Source organism: Morchella importuna, assembly GCF_003444635.1.
Source record: "Morchella importuna strain M04M26 chromosome Unknown Morimp01GS013, whole genome shotgun sequence".
Taxonomy (NCBI): domain Eukaryota; kingdom Fungi; phylum Ascomycota; class Pezizomycetes; order Pezizales; family Morchellaceae; genus Morchella; species Morchella importuna.
The window spans coordinates 201,360-219,922 of NW_025763410.1; the positions used below are offsets into that span (position 1 = coordinate 201,360).

At 46.3% G+C, this 18,563-nt stretch overlaps 7 protein-coding genes across 7 annotated transcripts; 4 read left to right on the plus strand and 3 right to left on the minus strand.

Moving 5' to 3' along the window:
- Positions 1–220: 220 nt before the first annotated feature.
- Positions 221–1,190, plus strand: LAJ45_04976 (uncharacterized protein; the record flags this gene model as incomplete). The annotated part of the gene is made up of 3 exons (XM_046114550.1): positions 221–429; positions 561–873; positions 930–953. 3 exons carry the CDS (start codon positions 221–223, stop codon positions 951–953), a joined length of 546 nt encoding a protein of 181 aa, XP_045972099.1.
- A 915-nt stretch (positions 1,191–2,105) lies between these two features.
- On the minus strand, positions 2,106–2,555 carry LAJ45_04977 (uncharacterized protein; the record flags this gene model as incomplete). The annotated part of the gene is made up of 1 exon (XM_046114551.1): positions 2,106–2,555. One exon carries the CDS (start codon positions 2,553–2,555, stop codon positions 2,106–2,108), a length of 450 nt encoding a protein of 149 aa, XP_045972100.1.
- Positions 2,556–3,417: 862 nt separating this feature from the next.
- On the minus strand, positions 3,418–6,131 carry LAJ45_04978 (uncharacterized protein; the record flags this gene model as incomplete). Its single annotated transcript, XM_046114552.1, has 12 exons — positions 3,418–3,789; positions 3,897–4,594; positions 4,645–4,909; positions 4,964–5,092; positions 5,146–5,285; positions 5,342–5,420; positions 5,474–5,548; positions 5,608–5,776; positions 5,834–5,906; positions 5,966–5,983; positions 6,045–6,069; positions 6,129–6,131. 12 exons carry the CDS (start codon positions 6,129–6,131, stop codon positions 3,418–3,420), a joined length of 2,046 nt encoding a protein of 681 aa, XP_045972101.1.
- Positions 6,132–7,439: 1,308 nt separating this feature from the next.
- Positions 7,440–7,868, plus strand: LAJ45_04979 (uncharacterized protein; the record flags this gene model as incomplete). Its single annotated transcript, XM_046114553.1, has 1 exon — positions 7,440–7,868. One exon carries the CDS (start codon positions 7,440–7,442, stop codon positions 7,866–7,868), a length of 429 nt encoding a protein of 142 aa, XP_045972102.1.
- Positions 7,869–11,380: 3,512 nt separating this feature from the next.
- LAJ45_04980 (uncharacterized protein) lies at positions 11,381–11,917 on the plus strand (the record flags this gene model as incomplete). The annotated part of the gene is made up of 1 exon (XM_046114554.1): positions 11,381–11,917. The coding sequence occupies one exon, from the start codon at positions 11,381–11,383 to the stop codon at positions 11,915–11,917; it is 537 nt and encodes a 178-aa protein (XP_045972103.1).
- Positions 11,918–13,554: 1,637 nt separating this feature from the next.
- On the plus strand, positions 13,555–14,286 carry LAJ45_04981 (uncharacterized protein; the record flags this gene model as incomplete). The annotated part of the gene is made up of 5 exons (XM_046114555.1): positions 13,555–13,574; positions 13,703–13,775; positions 13,880–13,986; positions 14,043–14,164; positions 14,225–14,286. The coding sequence occupies 5 exons, from the start codon at positions 13,555–13,557 to the stop codon at positions 14,284–14,286; spliced, it is 384 nt and encodes a 127-aa protein (XP_045972104.1).
- Positions 14,287–14,789: 503 nt separating this feature from the next.
- On the minus strand, positions 14,790–17,688 carry LAJ45_04982 (uncharacterized protein; the record flags this gene model as incomplete). The annotated part of the gene is made up of 4 exons (XM_046114556.1): positions 14,790–16,997; positions 17,052–17,116; positions 17,169–17,415; positions 17,485–17,688. The coding sequence occupies 4 exons, from the start codon at positions 17,686–17,688 to the stop codon at positions 14,790–14,792; spliced, it is 2,724 nt and encodes a 907-aa protein (XP_045972105.1).
- Between the last annotated feature and the right edge of the window lie 875 nt (positions 17,689–18,563).

Here is an 18,563-nt window from a genome sequence, read left to right on the forward strand (position 1 = left end):
CATTGTCTGTGGCGTGGGAGAGAGAGAGAATGTAGACAATCCCCTTATGCACCCCCACGACTCATCACAAACAATCACTCACCGCCAAGGCCCTTGACCCCACCACCACCCACTAACCCACCAACCCACCAAGCTCCCACCAACCTAGCTCCAAACCTCCACCACCACAGCACATCACAGCTCCCCCCCCCCCCCCCCCCCCAACCACAACACAAACACAATGGCCGAACAATCCTACATCCTCGCCCTGCAGCCCTACCTGGCCCTCGCCAAATCCGCGACCGGCCGCGCCGCCGCCGACCTCGTCATGCAAGCCACGCAGGCCCCAGGCGTGTTCGTCTTCTCCGAGCTCCTCGAGATGCCAAACATCCAGGCGCTGGCCGGGAACGCCGACGGCGCAAAGTATCTGGCGCTGCTCAAGATCTTTGCGTATGGGAGTTATGGGGATTATAAAGGTATTGCTCTCTCTCCCCTGCACCATCTGCCTCTCTGCCTCTCTGCCCCACCCTCTGCCCGTCCCCCACCCAGCTCCGGATACATAGAGACTAACGCCCCACCAGCCAACGCAACCACCCTCCCCCCCTCTCCCCCGCCCAACTCCACAAGCTCCGCCAACTCACCCTCATCACCCTCGCCTCCCAGGGGCCCTCCCACCTCACCTACGCCTCCCTCCTCCACACGCTCGACCTCCCCTCCACCCGGTCCCTAGAGGACCTCGTCATCTCGTCCATCTACGCCTCCCTCCTCAGCGCCAAACTCGACACCAAATCCGCCCTCGTCGAGGTGTCCTCCACCGCCGGCCGCGACGTCGCGCCCGACGAGGTCCCCGCAATGATGCGCACGCTGCACAGCTGGGGCGGCGTGTGCGAGGAGGTGCTGGCCGACCTGGAGGCGCAGATGGCCGCGATCCGCGAAGACGCCGTGCGCAGCCGCAGGGAGCGCGAGGAGTATGAGAGGGTGCTGGCGGCGAAGAGGGAGCAGGGGAGAGGGGGCGGAGGGGGCGAGGGGGAGAAGGGGGGGAAGGGGAAGAGGGGCATGGCGGAGGGGGTGAGTGGGAGGAGGATGAGATGGATCTGGATGAGGCGGGGTTTGGCGAGGCGACGGGTGGCGGTGGAGGTGCGAATACTAGTAAGAGGAGGACGAAGGGGAGGTTGGGGTTGGGGTTTGGTGGTTCGGGGAGGAGGAGGTAGAGGGGGTGTTGATGGGTTTTTTCGTTTCTTTTTTTCTTCTTTTCTTTCTTTTGCTTTTTAAAAGATCTTGCGGTGGTGGGTAGTTGGTGAGAATAATTAACTACCGGTTTCTATGGTTCTGGTCCTTCTGTGGCTGTTAACAATACGCAATGTTCTTGATAGTGATATCACCAGAATCGAGATATACCTTATCATTAACAACCAGGATGTGTGCCATCAAGGGCCCATAAACCCCAAAAGCCCAATCGCATCAATCACACTTAGCACTAAAACTCACAAATTCACTCATCACAGAGACCGCAATCCACAACGATCAAACAGCCAGCCTACCTCCAGAAATGGAACACGGTCCCTCACTCGGCTCCTAACTCAACGAATAACGGTGAATCCGAGACCATATCTCGGATCTCCCCCACCCCCCATCATAACCTATAACCCACTGCACTATCTAAATGGCCAGGAAGAAGGGGCCTACATTTCCGACCCATGACAGTGTTCCACTGGAATAATGATGGTTAAATTAAGATGAAACAAGAACTTTAATTCACCTGCTTAAGAAGGATACATCCGTGCTTATGTAGCCTACTTGGCCCATAGAATTCTGCTCTAATCTTATCGCAAATCCGTCGTAGGTAAAGGCATCCATTAGAAAGTTAACTAATCGAATAATATCAAGGTATTTAACTCTGTTTAAGAAAAAGTAAAAAGACCTACAGCGCCCCATTTATATACCTTCAGAGGTTACCATGAACAAAAGTGCAGATACAAGCGCCCACGACATGACGTAAAGCTCACTTAAAGTCCCCCAAACCAACAATAACTAACAGAGTCCTCCGCGAAACTACACTTCTTCCTTTTTTACTATATACCACAACTACCTCCTCAACTAGCTCCTCTTTCACCTCGGGTTTTGCTTCAGCTAGGCCCATTCACCACAGCCATGCCCTGGTTCACCTCATAAACAAACCCCCCCACAGCCCTCTTCATTTTCTTTAGATTGTTACCAACAGGCACTGTTTCCGGGTTGAGATCCACTGCTTTGTGGATTTCTCGAAGTTTATATGCCGCTTTATAAGTTCCCTTCAGCTTGAACTTTATGTTCCTTTGCTTTTCTTCCTCCATTTCACGTCTCTCTATCTCCGCCTTAAGCCGGGCCAGCAGGGTGTCAAGTGAGTTATCTAGTTCGGCGGACATATCGCTGAGCGCGTCGCGGGAGGTTTCCAAGCGTCCATCATAGATATCCACACCATTAATCGCGGTTTGGACTCGTCTGTTGAATTTAGTGTCCCTATGCTCGTAGGGTATAGTGAAGCCGAGAGCGGTATCGTTTATATCCTTTCGAAGATGATTGGTTATCCATATCATGCTGGTCACCAAGCTGAAGCGGCCGACCGGAGATATTCACCTTGTTGAATTCTGGACGATGCATGATCTCGACACCTTGCTTTACCGGTTCTTTGGCACGTCTTGTCATTTTTAGTAGTTTGAAGAGAGCCGCAGCGCACAGAAAGAGGGCTGATGGTTGCTTGATGGAAATGGTCTTGATAAATGGGAGGAGATCGTATTCGATTCTTTTGCTATCGGTGGAAATATTATCAGAGAGTGTTGATCATGAAAATGATCGAAAGATATAGTACAGGACTTCTTAATTTATAGCAGTGTTTAATATCACCTGGTAGCCACCTTTCTCTATCGAGCTTTGTGCAAGTTGTCTTATGTGAGTCTAAAATACATGTGGTAACTCATTCCAGCTTGGATGTATGTGAATGACCACTTGGTATTATTCAGTATACTAACATGTATTTGCTTATGGGACCCCCGCCGAATTCTTTAGCAATGTGGCGGGATGAGATGGATGTAGGTGCAATTCGTGGACATATCAAGTGAATATACACCTATTCAACGTTATCGTCATATATTGTCGAAGTAGCCGGGACCATGATCAAATAGCACCCTAGTAAGAGGAAGTACTCATATACAGCGTTTATAATGAGAAAATCAATGATTGATAGAGAAACCGGGATACCCGGATATAGTTTAGAAATTATGATATTAGCTGAAGCACATGAGCTAGGTACAGCCCAACAAGTCAACGGCCTCTTGTCTATCTATTTTGAGCTACTAACAATAATTACAAAGATGTAGCTTAAAATAATCGCCCCCATCTTTCAGTCGTTTATTCCATATAACTAAAATTATCTCTCAAACACGCTTCAGATAAAACATTCTATAACTCAATTTCTTCCTCATACTTCCATTCATTCGTGCAAGTCAATCCCGCATCCCACCATGTTCTTCCATCAATTTCAAGCGCTGCCTCCATGGCCTCAATGACTTCTTCTTCGTTGATACTCCCCCGCCGTGAGTCAAGACCTGGTATCATAAACTCCTTATTTTTACTGGCCTGTTCTGTTTTTCCTGGCTCATCTACTGCTGAGATCTCAGACTTGCCTTGACTTAACTTGAACCTTTTAATAGCTCTTCCTTGTCGTTCCTCCATTTTGGCGCCAGCCGGCGAAGTTTGAGGGGTGCTACTAGCAGTCGAAGAGCCTGCCAGGCGGACGGCCTCAATGAGCGCCTGGTTGGATATCCGTCTCTGCTGCCTAGGAGAAATGATTGGGGGTAATGGGGGGATGAGGTGGTGTGAACTCTTTTAGGGTTGGTAGTCTTTCTGCCTTTGGGGGTAGTGTCGTTGTTTTCATTTACTCGCCGCTTTCTCGAAGGTGGTGTTCTCGGCAGAGGTGGAGATGAACTCGGGTCATTATCTCGATATACTGAGGCAACTCTTTCGAGGTGTTCTTTAAGGAGCTGTGAATCAATGGGGCCTTCTGCTTCTGCTCTGTCGAGATTTTCCTGACTTTGGAGCTCACGCCTATTTCTTTCATCCTCTAACTCTTCTTGGATTCGACGTTCCTCGTTAAGAATCCTTTTCATCATTTCATCATGTGTAAACGCTTCTCCTTCGCAAAGATCGCCAAAGAGATTTTCCATTGTTTTGCTTTCATCCCATGACTGTGTATCCACCACACAGGGGTAAATATCACGAGGCCTAAACAAAGCTACTAAGCCTCGTAACTCAGAGTATGATGAGTGCCTAGAATAGGGGAACGTTATTTTGTTTGGGAGAGATTTTCCATCAGAGGTGCAGATCTCAGCATCTGGTATAAAGCCAGGTTTAGAGATTTCTTTGCCTAGAGCCGATTGGGAGAGCTTGATCAACAATTCTTCAAGAGCTATGTCATCACCTTCCTCTCCTTTATTTAGAGCCAATGGTAGTGCTTGTTTTCGAGTATTTCTCGCACTTTGTAGAAGACTTTTTACGCTGGGATCTATGTTCTTCCCTAAAGCATCGAGAAGCAGTTGTAATTGATCTTCATACAGCTCTAGGTCATCCTGATTTTCCACTGCCTAATATTAGTAAACGTATAGGAGGCCTTGATCTATGAGGGCTTACAATCTCCAGAGCCAGCTTCATGGACATCAATGTCCCCAATTTTCACAATTACGGGTGTAATCCACACTACATTCTTCTTTCCTTCAAGTCCCACACATCCGGACTTCCTTTCGCAGGAGTGGAATCGGACTTCCGGATTTGTTGTAAGACACCCTTTAACGTTTGTATTCCCAAACTTATAACCCCTAAGGTAGGGTCCTGAGGGATAAATTTCAGGAGCACTAATAAACGAGAATAATCGGAAGTGATATTTACTTAAATGGATCTAGTGGCGACAACGTTAATGACGTTTTTCGATTTTTGTGGGTTTGAAAGTTACCTGAGTTTTGAAGGCAGCAGCAAGAGCAACCCATACGTCTTCGTACCCGAAAGTCCATGTATTGAGATGAAATATTGTGTCTGACGGGTACTTTTCAATTGTCTCTATGAGCTCCCGAATCCCTTCACGCTGGTCTATATTTAGATCCCACGACCCTTTGAGGGATACATTTGGCAGCATACCTTGGGAGCAAATACTTGGCTCTTGATTTTTTGACCAATGAATGTGGTGTCTAAATAGATCTTATCAAGACGTTTTATTCCAGTGGTGTACGGGATAAGCAATGGGTGCCTAGCCAGGTAATCAACCCACCATGGCTCAGCTGGGTTTTGGTTAGTTGGGGCTTTTTATCATCCCTTGAGTATGCATTGTGCTTACCTCTAACATCACCCGTGTAGAGAACGGCCTTGCCATCACCTTCAATAAGAAACATCACAGCTCCCGGGCAATGATTTGCCTGGAGGGTAATTAGCCATCTCACTTGTTCCCTTATTTCCATGCGTCACTCACGTCAAACATTGTGACACGTATACTCCTCTCACCATCCAATTCTATCACCGTTGGCGTTTCCATAGGTATTACTTTCTGTCGTCCATCCATGTCAACATTTGCCCTCTAACGCTCTAGCTTTGGTAGTAACATACTAGTTTATTCTTTTTCTCCATATATTGACATCTACGGCTCTCTAGGACTCCCTTTGCTAGGTTCCATCTGTGAGCTCTACGTTCCAAGCGCAGGAGTAGCTCCTTGGTCGCTGCTGAACAGTGGATGAATGGGCCGCCATAGAAGTTTTCAAGGCCTTGGATATGATCACTATAATCGAAGCGTCAGCATTAACTTAATAGTGAACATGGAATATGCCACGTGTACCTGTGGATATGAGTTAAAAAACATGCAAGTGGAGCTCTAGCGTTGAGTTCTTTGCTTTGGCGAAAATAATCAACTGTAGTGCATGTGTTAGGCCGGTTCGCCGCATATAATACATCAAGGGGGCCTGTGTACTTCGTATATCCGGGAACTCTGTCAGAACAGTGGTTAGTAACTTTGTGCTAAGCAAAAACAAGTCTATGAGATGGGTTACCATCTACAATTCCCATGAATGTCGACTGTATTCCAAATAAGCAATGGCTCTTACGAAACTTCGGGGGGATTATAGCTCGCTTACCATTCTGTCAATAATCTTATCTTTGCTTCTCCCTATTTCAACGGCGATGTCTGAGCTTCTCCCTGCTGTCGATCGACATGTAGATTGGCGAACCGAGATGGGTCGCGTCGGGGAAGATGCAGGTCCGCATCAATGGTGTGGTCTTGGCCACGGTGCCCACTTTCCAAAGCCCCGGGTTTGATGCAACGCAAAACTAACCACCTTCACAAAAATTGTATTTCGCATACCACTACCAGAGCGTGTACGCTACGAGTCGGAATCCTTACCGGAATTTCCGCCAATTTTATTTCGAGGTGTGGTAGGGAGCGTCAAACTAGGCGGCTCTGTGCAGCATAAATTTTAAACCACAGCACATACGCATAGATATGTGTATCCCAATTCCTCATAACGGTCACATACAGCCAACAGTTCCAAACCAGGCCAGGTTTGCTCATTGACATTTTGAACAGTGGGAAAAAGAAAGATCAGATGCCATCGTGTGTGCTTTAGTCTGAGGCCCTGTGTTACAACCACTCACCCCCCAAGCTTGAAAAGCTACCTGCCGACCGGGATCTCTCATCACTCAATTGATCACACGATGCTTTGGGTTTTAGGCTTGATTTCTTGAGAGAGAATTCACGGCAAACACCGGTGTGCAATGCGAAGACATGTCAATTCAACCAGTACCGCAGCCTGTTCAAACCAAAAAGTACAAATCAATTCAACTCAATGCCGAAACATCTAATCGCTGCCTTTCACAGACATGTAACAATATCAGTGGCAGACTGCAGGGTTCAAAATGGGCCGGTATCCCGGAGTAGCTTAGCAATTCCTTCGGCGCAGCGGCTTCATCTCGTTGTTTTGTTTTGGTCTTGGAAGCCCGTGTTCAACCCCTCTAACTCTCGTTTGCAGTATTACACTCTCCTTACTTAAAACTTCTCCTCTGCACCCCCCGCACTCTTGATCCTGCTAACCCCCCCTCCTTTCCCCCGCTTCCTTTCCTTACTCCTATTTCTACCCCAGAATTGACTTCTATCTTCTCGGTGGCTGGCTTCGCGCTGTGTTTCCAATTCGGCCCTCGTTTGCCGATCAAGTACCACCTCCCAAGTTGAATAGTACCCCTCCAGGAGATCTCGCTGACAACTGTTACTCGAAAACTTTTCCTTTTTCAACAACTACGCAGCAACTACATACACAATAAGTTGTTAGCTAGTTATTTCCCCATATCAGTACAACCAAGGAGCTACAACCGGTCCCTCCTACCCTTACTCCTCCTCCACCGCCGCCACCACCTCCTCCTCCTCCTGCCCCCCCTCCCATTTACCCGCAACCATGCAAAAGAAACCAACCTCCATCGTCCTCTACAAACTCCTCTTCCCAAGCCCAACCTCGAAGGATCCACGCGATTTCGACGAATTTGTTGCACGGTGCATAGTCCCCGAGATACGCTGCGAGATCATCTCCTGGTATGGCTTTGTGCCGGACGAGGGTGATCTGGAGACTCTGTATCCTGGATGGGATTATACGAGCCGACCCATACGGATGAGACTAGGGCGTTACGCCGCTCACCGACGACTCTTTCGTGCGTTTGAGAAAGCAGACTTGAGCGAGGTTGAGATTGACAAAGTCGCAACATGGTTCGGTAGCAAACATGAGAAAACGATGCACGAACGGGAGCGGGGAGGCTCGGCGAGGGAACCGAGTGATGGTGGGGACCTTGAGAGCGAGTATGAGGATTATTCCGATGATTACAGCGCATAGACTTTGCATCGACTTTGCATAGAAGGGTTGGGGCGCCCATTTCAGCATTCGGGCCAAATTTGATTCCTCTTGTCGTATACCCCTCCGTTCACTCTTTCTTGTAATTCCGTCTTTTGGAGGAATATTTTTTCTTTTATTTGGAGGCGTATGAATTTATCTTTCTTTCTTCTTTTGCGGGGCGTTTGGAACTTGTGAAGGGCATACTATTATGATGCCTGGTTTACTTTGTCCAGACAAAATGGGAGGCATATACTGTTCATATCATCAATAGAAGCTTTTGTTTTCTTTTGAGTATGCATGTTGAGTCAAAGTCATTTGTCCAGGTCTATTATTAGCGGAATTAAGGGGACACTGCGGTCTCAACTAACCAGTTTGGGCTTGGCCGTTTTCACAGACTATCACTCGCGACGTTGTGGGGAGCTCTGGGCGCTGATTCATAAGTCATCATTTGAACGGAGATTGCTTCTTTACACACCCTTATAGTAGATGATTACATATCATCTCACAAGGAACCTAACTCCCAAAGCACACACCTCAACCCCCGCCCTGGAGTATAACTACATGTGCCGGAAAGTGATGCAACGGTCAAATAGCCCATACTTCTCAACAACCAAACTAGCTAACAGAATGTGGAGCAAATCTATGGTAATTTAGAAGCTGGAGACCATAGTTATGGCGAGAGTTGATGTGGTTGACTGTTGCTTCTCCTTTTATTACTGTCTCCTGTCACAAGTTGTCCTTCCCCAGGCTAAAAACCCCAAAACAATGGCCTGAGGGATTGCAGACTCTGTTCTAGAGACTCATTTATCATGGGTATGACTAAAATATCTATCCTGCCCAAGCATTGTGTTGTGTTAAAAGTTGAAGTTCTGAGTACATTTCGGCGTTGCTAGGTCAAGCGTTGCATCACTTTCCAGCACCCCCGAGTACATATACTCCTGGCCCGAGTTTTCTATCTGACAACCATCTTCACATCTGCAGCCAGCTGCGGGTCCCTTTGAGCCCTACCAGTGGGTGGTGTGGGAGGTGGGTAGGATACCTTAAGCATCGTAACCCTGGTAGCAGCAATGATTTTACCGAGCCTACTCCTACAGACGTATCTTGCTTTTATTGACTTCTCGGTGGACAATAGTTTTCTATTTCAGGAAGGTGTTCTAGCTACCAACCTGGAACAATACCGAAGTCGCCTCGCAACATAAATTAAGGGAACCAGTACTCTACAGAACCTGACTATATGGGTTCTTGCGGTGCCTTGCATGCATGGAGAGGATCACTTATTGTACTACGAAAGATATTTTATAGAAAGCGGAGCTTTAGCCAGAAGATCTGTGCGTTGGAGTGAGGAACACTAAATTAAGCAAAGTTGTCATGTATACGTACCCACATGTGATCGAACGGGCCTGTGTTTTGCTTGATCATAAGGGTCTAGATCTCTTCAAGCGTGAAACATAAACAAATGTATATATGGCGGGCCACAAGCCCTAATAAAGCCAGCCTTGAGGAGGCCAATGATTGTTTCGACAAAGTGCCAATGATCTGAGGGAATAATAAGTCACCTTGGTTACACCACTGCAGGTAGATAATCGAAGCCACGAATAGTGTTTTAGTCCTCCATTTTTCAGACTCGCAGCGCCGAGACCTGCGTCGAGTCCTGAAGAGTGCAAAATAGACCAATAACAAGCTTCAATCACTACAGATCATTTCTGATTTTGCACCCTTACAGGTCTCGGCGTAGGTCTTGGCGCTGCGAGTCTGAATTATGGACACTCTAATCAAATAATTCAACTTGGGTAATCCTCCATCTCCTTTTGTGCATTGTACTACGCCTGTGAGGGTAAGTCTGTAGGCAGGTGGCGGTGACACACAAGCAATATTCAGGAATCTCCTCCCAATGCACCGCCACCTGTCGACAGACTTACCCCTACACGCGTAGTACTATTTTTTCACCTTACCCTACTGAGCCTAGTCTGTGTTTCGTTCAACGATGACGTGTCTAGAGTAGTAAGGCTGGGCGGACAAAACTTTGGTCAACAGTGGGGGCTAACCTATTCCTTGTTTAATTATAAGAAATGATCGATAGGACAGGTTTTGTAGCCTCATGCGCCTCAAGTACCGGCTATTTATATGCTACGATACTTTGATTTCAGGGTCCTTACTCTTGGATCAGAACGGCCGAAAAAGGTAGACTACTGTACATGTAGTATTACGGTGAGCAGAACGTGGCGGTTTATATATATTCGCAAGCAAATCAGGAAAACTGTAGCTTTAGCCACACCTCCACGTTCTACTCACTTACCCTTGATACCATAGTACGTTGAAAAAATTGGCCTTCTGGTGGTCACACGCGTGTCAAGAAGCCGTTTTATTGCCAGTGGTGTAAAGTGCGAAATTGTACATCGCCTCGGGGATAAATTCAATGCTACTGATACTAGACCAAATGCATCTGTGATGACGCGAATAGATGCACATGATAATGTTGAAACCCAAGACCTTGCATACATGTATGAACAGGTGCCGCTGAATTCCAGTGCTTTATACCATCATTCTTCTACCCCAATGGTGGCGTGATTTTAATATGTTGCCGCCATATAGACGAGTTTTATAGCCTGAGGCACACAAATGAAAACCTATTTAGCTCTGTTTCTGTGGTTTCTATTCCATGAACGGAGCAGATAATATTTTTCTTTGTTTCCCAGCTGCGTTCCGTCTCTTTATTCAACTGGGCTTGTAAGGATAGTTCATTACAAGCTTGTGAACCTAAATTGTTTCTTTATCCTCGAATAGAGCTGTTAAACGTCTTATGACTTACTCTGACGTCTTTTTTTTTTTTTTTTTTTTTTTTTTTCCACAATAGCTTTCTTCTATGATCTGCAGCCGCTGCTGGTCTTCCATTGTCTAGTTGAGCCCAAAAGTCCTGAGAAATCTGTTTAGGTTCTTGACGCTCGACACAACCGGATAAAAGAAGTATGGTGGAAATGTATCTATATGCCTACTAGCTGGGACTTAAATATAAAAGCATCCAAATCTGAAAAGAAAGAAAAAAAGAACAACGTCGGGTATAGAGGGGAATATATATCTACTCGCCTAGTTAGCATCTCAATTTCCAGATATCTTCTAACAATTGCTATGGTTTCTTTCCCAATTTCAGTCTTGTAAGACTTCACTAACAACATAATATAGTCAGACGTACATGACGCAGAAATCGGCGCAGCCAATACAGCCAATGCAGCCAAGGACAAGGCTACGAGACAGGCTAAAATAACTCCTACTAAAGCAGAAAAACCCATTCATTTGCTGCAATAGTCGGTAATTCGCAGCATGTGATAGATGCGAGAGTGGAAAAACAGGGGAGTCAGTCACGACCTTCAGATCAGAGGTGGAGAGCGGCCAGGACCATCACAGCGGATACGAGAGTGGAAAAAGAGGAGACCCAGTCACAAGCTTCAAATCAGAGGTGGAGAGCAGTCAGAACCATCATAGCTGCGTCTATTCAGCAAAAAGCTGCAGAATCAATGAAGAGAAGACTAGAAGGGGAAGTCCAAGAAGATGCGGTACTGATATCACCGAAAAAACCAAGGATTGGGCTCACGGAAGAAGAAATAAGGGCGCTTGGTAGAGCTATGAAACAGGAGGTAACAGGGGGTACATACAGATTGTTAGCGTGGGACGGTATCACTAGAAAATATGAGAAGGATGGGGCGAAAATAGAAATAGAAGAAGATAAATATAAAAGAGTAGATGAAGAGAATAAAGAGAGAGAGGACGAAACTGAGGAGGAGGAAGCCGAGGGAGAAAGGGAGGAGGAGAGTGCTAAGTGGAAGAAGGCTAGTGAAGCTTTGAAGGCGGGGGTGGAAGCGGGGGCTGGAGAGACGAAAATAAAGGCACAGGTGGTAGAAGAAGGGAAAGAAGAGCAGAAGGGTGAACTAATGCTGATCCAAATAGAAGAGGAACCAGGAAAGGATGGATCCACTCCCATGCCAGGCAGCTCATCTTTAGCCGATTTTTCATCGGAAGAAGAGTCTCCAGTAACTACGTCGGCAACATCTTGAATTCATGAAGACGTCCAGGTACCGATACCAAACAGAAGCGAGTGCAACCCTGGAATCTGGCAGAGGACAATTAATTGGAGGAAATTTTTAGGTACGGGAGATGCAAGAAAGGCCTAGGAACGTAGGTATTCAACATACTTGTACATGGATGCACATATATAAACAATAACCGATCTGGATTACACGCGGACCGAGATAACTAAGCGAATGTGTTTTGAGGGTGGTTCTGTATACACACATGTGTGCCTTTTTATCAAGCGCTCGAGAGAGACATTGCTTTATTCATCATCCAGCTGAATGACCTAAGATAAATTGTCGAGTGATACTTTATGATCTATTCACGATTGAAGTAGCGTAAATTTTCGCTATCACATGACCCTAGTCCAAGTCATTTTTGTTACAAACTCCAACAGGAAGGGGTAATGGATAGTTGGATGCAGGTTTCCCGTCCTCATGTTGATGCTTTTTTCTCTTTGAGGTGGGTGATCGACATTTATCTATTAGAACCCCTAAATGTGACTTTTGCTATGTAGTGCGGGGCAAGCATATCGATTCAATCACCTGCTTTCCTCGCGGGTCCGTAATGATGCAATATTTCTGTCGATCTAGAGGGGAGACCTATAAAGCCTGTTATTGAGCTTTTCGACCAGAGATTTAAATTTGATTTGCATAGGACTGTTTAACGGCCAGAATCTAGTCAAAACATGCGAAATCCCCTTCATGCGCCATCACAAATTAAATCAAAGAGGTTCTGCGATGCCGCACCGGGTATATATGTGTGGTGACTTTATGAAAATTCATAGTACCTTAGAGAAAACAACGTTTAGCCGCGGTATTTACTCCCATCGTGCGGTGCTTTTAGGACCTAGGAGCTCATACTCAACTACCTGTCGTGAGCATGAGTGGTTGATCAACGTTTATAATTTAGGCAACCCAGCTCATCCAAATCCGGGTAACCAATTTTTTCATCCAATTTCTCTGCCAAGGATTTTGGGAATCCTCACATGTGTAGGTGAAACTGGGTGTGGGGGTAGGGTAGCGGGTAGCGGGTAGCGAAGGTCTAGAAATGCGTTGCGCGTCGTGTGCCGTGAAAGTCAAAGGCTACATGTAGCTACACCTCCCCTTTCCTTGGCGCATGCCTCCCCATACCGCAACCGCATGCAATCCAGTGTAAACCAGCACAGAGATACCTTGGAGGAGTAGGTAATCTGTATGCATATCTATGACGCAAAAATCCCCTAGGGATTAGGTGAGAGCTCCCTCAATGGTTAGGGCTTGAAGGAGATGGTGGTGGACGTTGGCAGGCAGGAGCGAGCCATTTTTTGTGACGCACTTTCGCCGCTGCCTCTGCCCATACTTTTACCCCGCTATTTCTACCCAATTTTCTTCCTACTCTCTCCCACTCCCCTCTTCCCTCCCTCTCCTCATCAAACCTTCCTTCCTCTCACTTTCTTTCTGAGAAAACCCAGCAGTCACAACAACAATCATCCACTCTTTTCGCTACGTACTTTCTCCCCGTTCATTGTCTTGTCCTGTCCTGTCCTGTCTTGTCTTGTCTTTGTCCCTCTTTCAATAATTGCCAGCGGCGTGTTAAATTTTCTGTCCAGTATTTTCGGTTTTAAATCGCAATCTCAGTAATGTCGAAACTTTTCATCAGGTTAGTTGTCTCTTCCATCCTCCATGCTTCAGCCTCATCTACATGCTTCTCATTCTCATCTCCATCCTCTGCTTCCCCTCAAATTGATGCTCGAATCGCTCGCTAAACTCATTTTTTGCTATCCACAGATCTTTGTCGTGGAACACCGACGACACCAGCCTCAGAACCAAGTTCGAGGAGTTTGGTACCGTTGAAGAAGCCGTTTGTCTCTCCATTCCTCACCATAAACATAGTTTGCTGTAAAAAAAAAAAAAAAGTGAAAAAAATGAAAAAAAAAATCTAATTTTTTGTGTTCCACCTCTCAGGTTGTCGTCAAGGACCGTGAGACTGGCAGGTCCCGTGGGTTTGGCTTCGTCAAGTACACCAACGAATCGGACGCCAACGCGGCCATCGAGGCCATGAACGATGCCGAGTAAGCTCTCACTCAATCTACTATGCATTAGTGCTGTCTGCTAACTATGGGTATAGCTTTGACGGACGTAGAATCAGCGTCGTCGTCGCCGAAGACCGCCGTGGAGGCGGTGGTGGTGGCGGTGGAGGGTACCAACGTGGTGGTGGTGGTGGTGGTGGATATGGAGGCAACCAGGGCGGTAAGAGTTCTAGCATTATGATATCTCCAACACTCCTCCATATACTAACTATTCTCTTAGGCTATGGCGGTAACCAGGGTGGCTACGGCGGTGGTGGTGGCGGATACGGAGGCAACTACTAAGCAATCCGTCATAGGGAAATCTAGATGTGCAAAAAAAAACGTGAAGGCATAGTCTAATAGTTTCTGTTAAATTAACGAGATACCCTGATTCAATACCAAAATAGTGAATGTCCTCGTCAACTAATAACTGCTCAAGTTGTATTCGTGATTTAATCAAGTTCAGTAAGATTTAGTTTCTTGCAGGGTTTTCGCCCTCTTACTTTGTGAAGTTTTCCGACCATTTTGTAGGCATGTAGTATAAGGGTGTACTGTTTCTTGCCAACAGGAATGGGCCTTCAATAATCGAATTGTGTCATTGAAAGTTTCTTGGGACAAATGTTAATTGATATTGTAAGCGCAAACAAACCCGAGCAAAAAAAAACCCCCTCTTTTCTCTCATGTGACTCCATTTGTACAATAACCTTCCATACCATTAACCATTACAGGCTCCGTTCAAGAATTTACAAAAACACGAAATAAATCAAACAGCAATATAATATTACACATTAATTGTTAGAATACGATCAGGCCAGCTCTGTCGAGTTCGAAATTGGCCGAATCGTAATCACATCCGACAACTTCCTCTGCCAATCCGAATTCCTCGCCTTCACACCAGTCACTTTAAGTGTTTGAAATAGGAACCTGTACTTCCCGGGCTCGATTTTTGTTCCATCAGCCAGATCGCCACCCCAAGTGTAATAGCTGTAAAAGCCAGGCTCATAGGGTCCGTGGCGGGGCTGGTAATAAAGTGGAAATTCTTCAGCTTCCCGGCGAGTAACGATCGAGCCAATAAACTTGTTACTGCCTGGAACAGGAGGATAGCGCCATTCGTGTGGGGCCCAGTCTGTCTCGACAATATCCCATCGAATCTCTGCAGAGCCAAAGTGGTTTTGAAACGCTACGCCGGGGACATCGGTGCCGTTCAGGGTGAAGTTTGAGGGACCAGATATACTAGGCGCATTAGAACCGTCGTTGAATATGAGAGGCCACCCATTTGCAACATCCCACGATTTGACGTCGTAAAGTTTGCCCGCAATACCCATATAGGGGACACTTAAAACTTCGCCATTGGAGCCGGTGATGATGATCTTGCCTGAATAGACGGGGAGGAGGGTCGCTGCAACATTAGGGGGTGTGAATGTTACTTTGAAGGAGTTTGTGGTACCAGGGCGGACACTGATAGATGTGCGAGTGAAGCTGGCAGTCGCAGTTTCGTTTATGAAGGTGCCTGGGAAGGGCTGGGGGGTGATTATGCCAGGCTCGAAAGAATTGATGGTTGTTGCGGTTTCATGGGTAATGAAGTATTCAACTTCCTCGGTGCCAGAGTTCTTGATGTTAATATAGTGTCCGGGCTTCAAATACGCAGTATCGTTGAGTTCGAGCTTTGCAGGATAGATACTGGTGGCATATGTGAGCACCTTTTCAGCATTCACATATCCAGCACCTTGTTGAGCAATGGGAGCAAGCTTGGACCAGTCTGTTGTAACACCGTCGGACCAGTTGATCAGTGTTCCGCTGGTAATGATCTTCCTCTTGAGCTCAGTAACACCCTCTCCACCCATATTAGCACGGCCACCGTGGGCAGCCATATAGAGTGCCGCAACACCTGCGATATATGGAGAAGCCATGGATGTTCCAGAGAGAATTGCATATCCTCCTTGATTGATTGGGTATGTGGAATAAATGTATCCACCTGGAGCAGCAATCTCGGGCTTCATCTGAGCTTCAAAGGAAGGCCCCCATGAAGTGAAAGCAGAGAGCTTTCCACCCGTTGCTGTATTGTTCACACCACTCTTCTCTGGGTATTCAGGAAATATAACGGTAGCATTTGTCCCAGCAACAAACTGATCAATGATCCACTCCCCATCTTCAGCAGTTATCATAGCGTAGCCCTCAGTAACGCTAGATGCAATATCAGGGTAGACAACTGGGGTGTTACGGGTGTTGTAAAACCAGACGTACTGGGCTCCGAATACTGCAACATTGTTCTGCTTAGTTCCGAACGTGCAACCTCCACGGCGGACCAGAACCAGGTAGCCAGAGAGGTCTGGAGTGCTTTCTGGAAGAGGGCGACATCCATCGTTGGCAACGTTCTTATCTTGTGAAAGGATATAAATGGGGACCCTTCCCGTGAAGGCAAATCCTTGGGCCGATTTGTCCAAGTAACCGACATCTCTTGTGTTGTTACCGACACCTTGAACGGTAGTAAGGAATGTAAGATATTGCTCATTTGTTATAGAGGCAACTGCAGTAACCGAGTGTCCAACATCTCCGGATGATGGATACCAGATACCTTCTTCTCCACTATTTCCAGCAGAGATAGAGATAAAGACACCCTGATCCGCAATTCTAGAAGAGGCTGCTGCCCAAGCATCTTCCGGCCACCCACCAGGCCCGCCAATTGATGCATTGATAACATCAGCTCCATCTTCATAGGCGGTGACGAAAGCTAAAATCAGTGCATCGTCTCCAGTTGATGAGTATTCACATCCAAAGACTTTGTATGCTCTGAGTGTAGCTTTGGGGGCAACACCAATAAAGTCCTTGTCCTCTCCGGCAATGATGCCGGCAACATGAGTCCCATGTCCGACACAATCATACGGATCCGAATCGGGGTGGAATTCTAGGCCTTCATATTTATCGCCAACGATATCGGTACCGCCCGAAACCTTATAGCCAGAGCCAATTCCTCCCCCAAGTGAAGGATGGTGATAGTCAATACCAGTATCAACCTGCCAACTGTCAGTGACCTGTACAACTAGAATAGAACTGATGGGACTACTTACGACTGCTACTATGACACCTTCGCCCAAGAATCCCTGCTCATGAAGCTTCAAGACACCGGTATTTGCTATACATAGTTAGAGCTATGTCCATACACAAGTAAAGATCTCGAAAATTACCATGGCTAGTCCACTTCTCGGCCCCTTCGGTAGCTGCAGTACCGACATTATGGATTTGGGGAGTGGGCTTTGGCACTCTCCTTACAGGCCAAATATTCGCTACTTGCGGCAATGCCAGAATATCTTCCGGTTTTGTTGAGTTGTCTGTATCGAAGGATGTTCCAGAGAAGATCGAAGAAGTGATATTTACTGCAGGTTTTGCTTCAATCTGGTTATCTGAGAGAGACTTATAAAACTCTTCCACGGGCTACAAAATATATCATCAGCTATCTTATTCTCAATCTCAAATTTTCGATGCAAGGTGGTCGGAACTTACATCTTCTGCAGACATCGAAAAAAATCCATCTTCTTTGACAAACTCAACAATGTACCTCCCCTTGATAAACTGTCCGCCTGGCTCCCCTCCAGGGCTTCCTGTAGTTATTCCAATATTATTATAAGTGTTTCGTGTCTGAGCAGAGACAAAGACTACAGCAGCAGAAAAGAGCGCAATTGACGTCGATAATCGAGTAGACCTCATTATGAATATTAATGTAGTATGTGGGTTCTACTGCAAGGGATAACGAGTGCGTTACTATTATGCGGGTGTGAAGGATTTTATATACGCTCCTCCATTACTGCAGCATGAGCTCGTACTTTGCGTTAAAAATGTGAACTCCGACCCCCCATCTTTGCGTGAATGTAACCCCCCTCGCTCCAACCCCGCGTCTTTGCGTGTATCTTCATAGCTCCCATTGCTTTCCGGAAGGTGTTAAACTTTGTAATTAAAAAAGCCATCTCTATTTTACAAATTGTCCCCCCATGTGATCCAGAGGGGTATATTTGAGATAACGTCTGCATACAGCCAACCAAAATGCACCGTACTAGGCAGCGATAGCTACCCATGACCCTGATCAGGGTCAAGTGGCGGGGCGAATATTCCCCTGGCAAGCTTATCACCAACCCCGTTCCCTGTCCTGCTCAGGTACAAATTCCAAGGCCATATTCATCACCCTAGGCAGAAGATCCTATTCTGTATAGTGGGGCTTGCGGGGCGATCTGCTCGGACTTGACCTTAACTCAACTGCATATTTAATTGGCATACATGTGGCTAGTGGAATCTATTTGGTGTCTAAAAAAAACTGATGAGAATGAATTGGATCTTTTTGGTACATTAATAGTTGTTTAAATCTCAAGCCTGTAAGTATTTTGTTCTGTATTACTGACTTCTGTTTTACGCTATTTAGTTCTGTGCACACTACCATTAGAGTAGGGCTTTTGCCCATGTAGAAATTCCGATCTGGTAACAGTTCGTACGTTTATTTGTCTATATAGATAGGACTGTTACTCTTACAGTACTGTAACTAATGTGAAGATTGTACGTGGTAGTGTAGAGTACATGTAGTATATACTTTT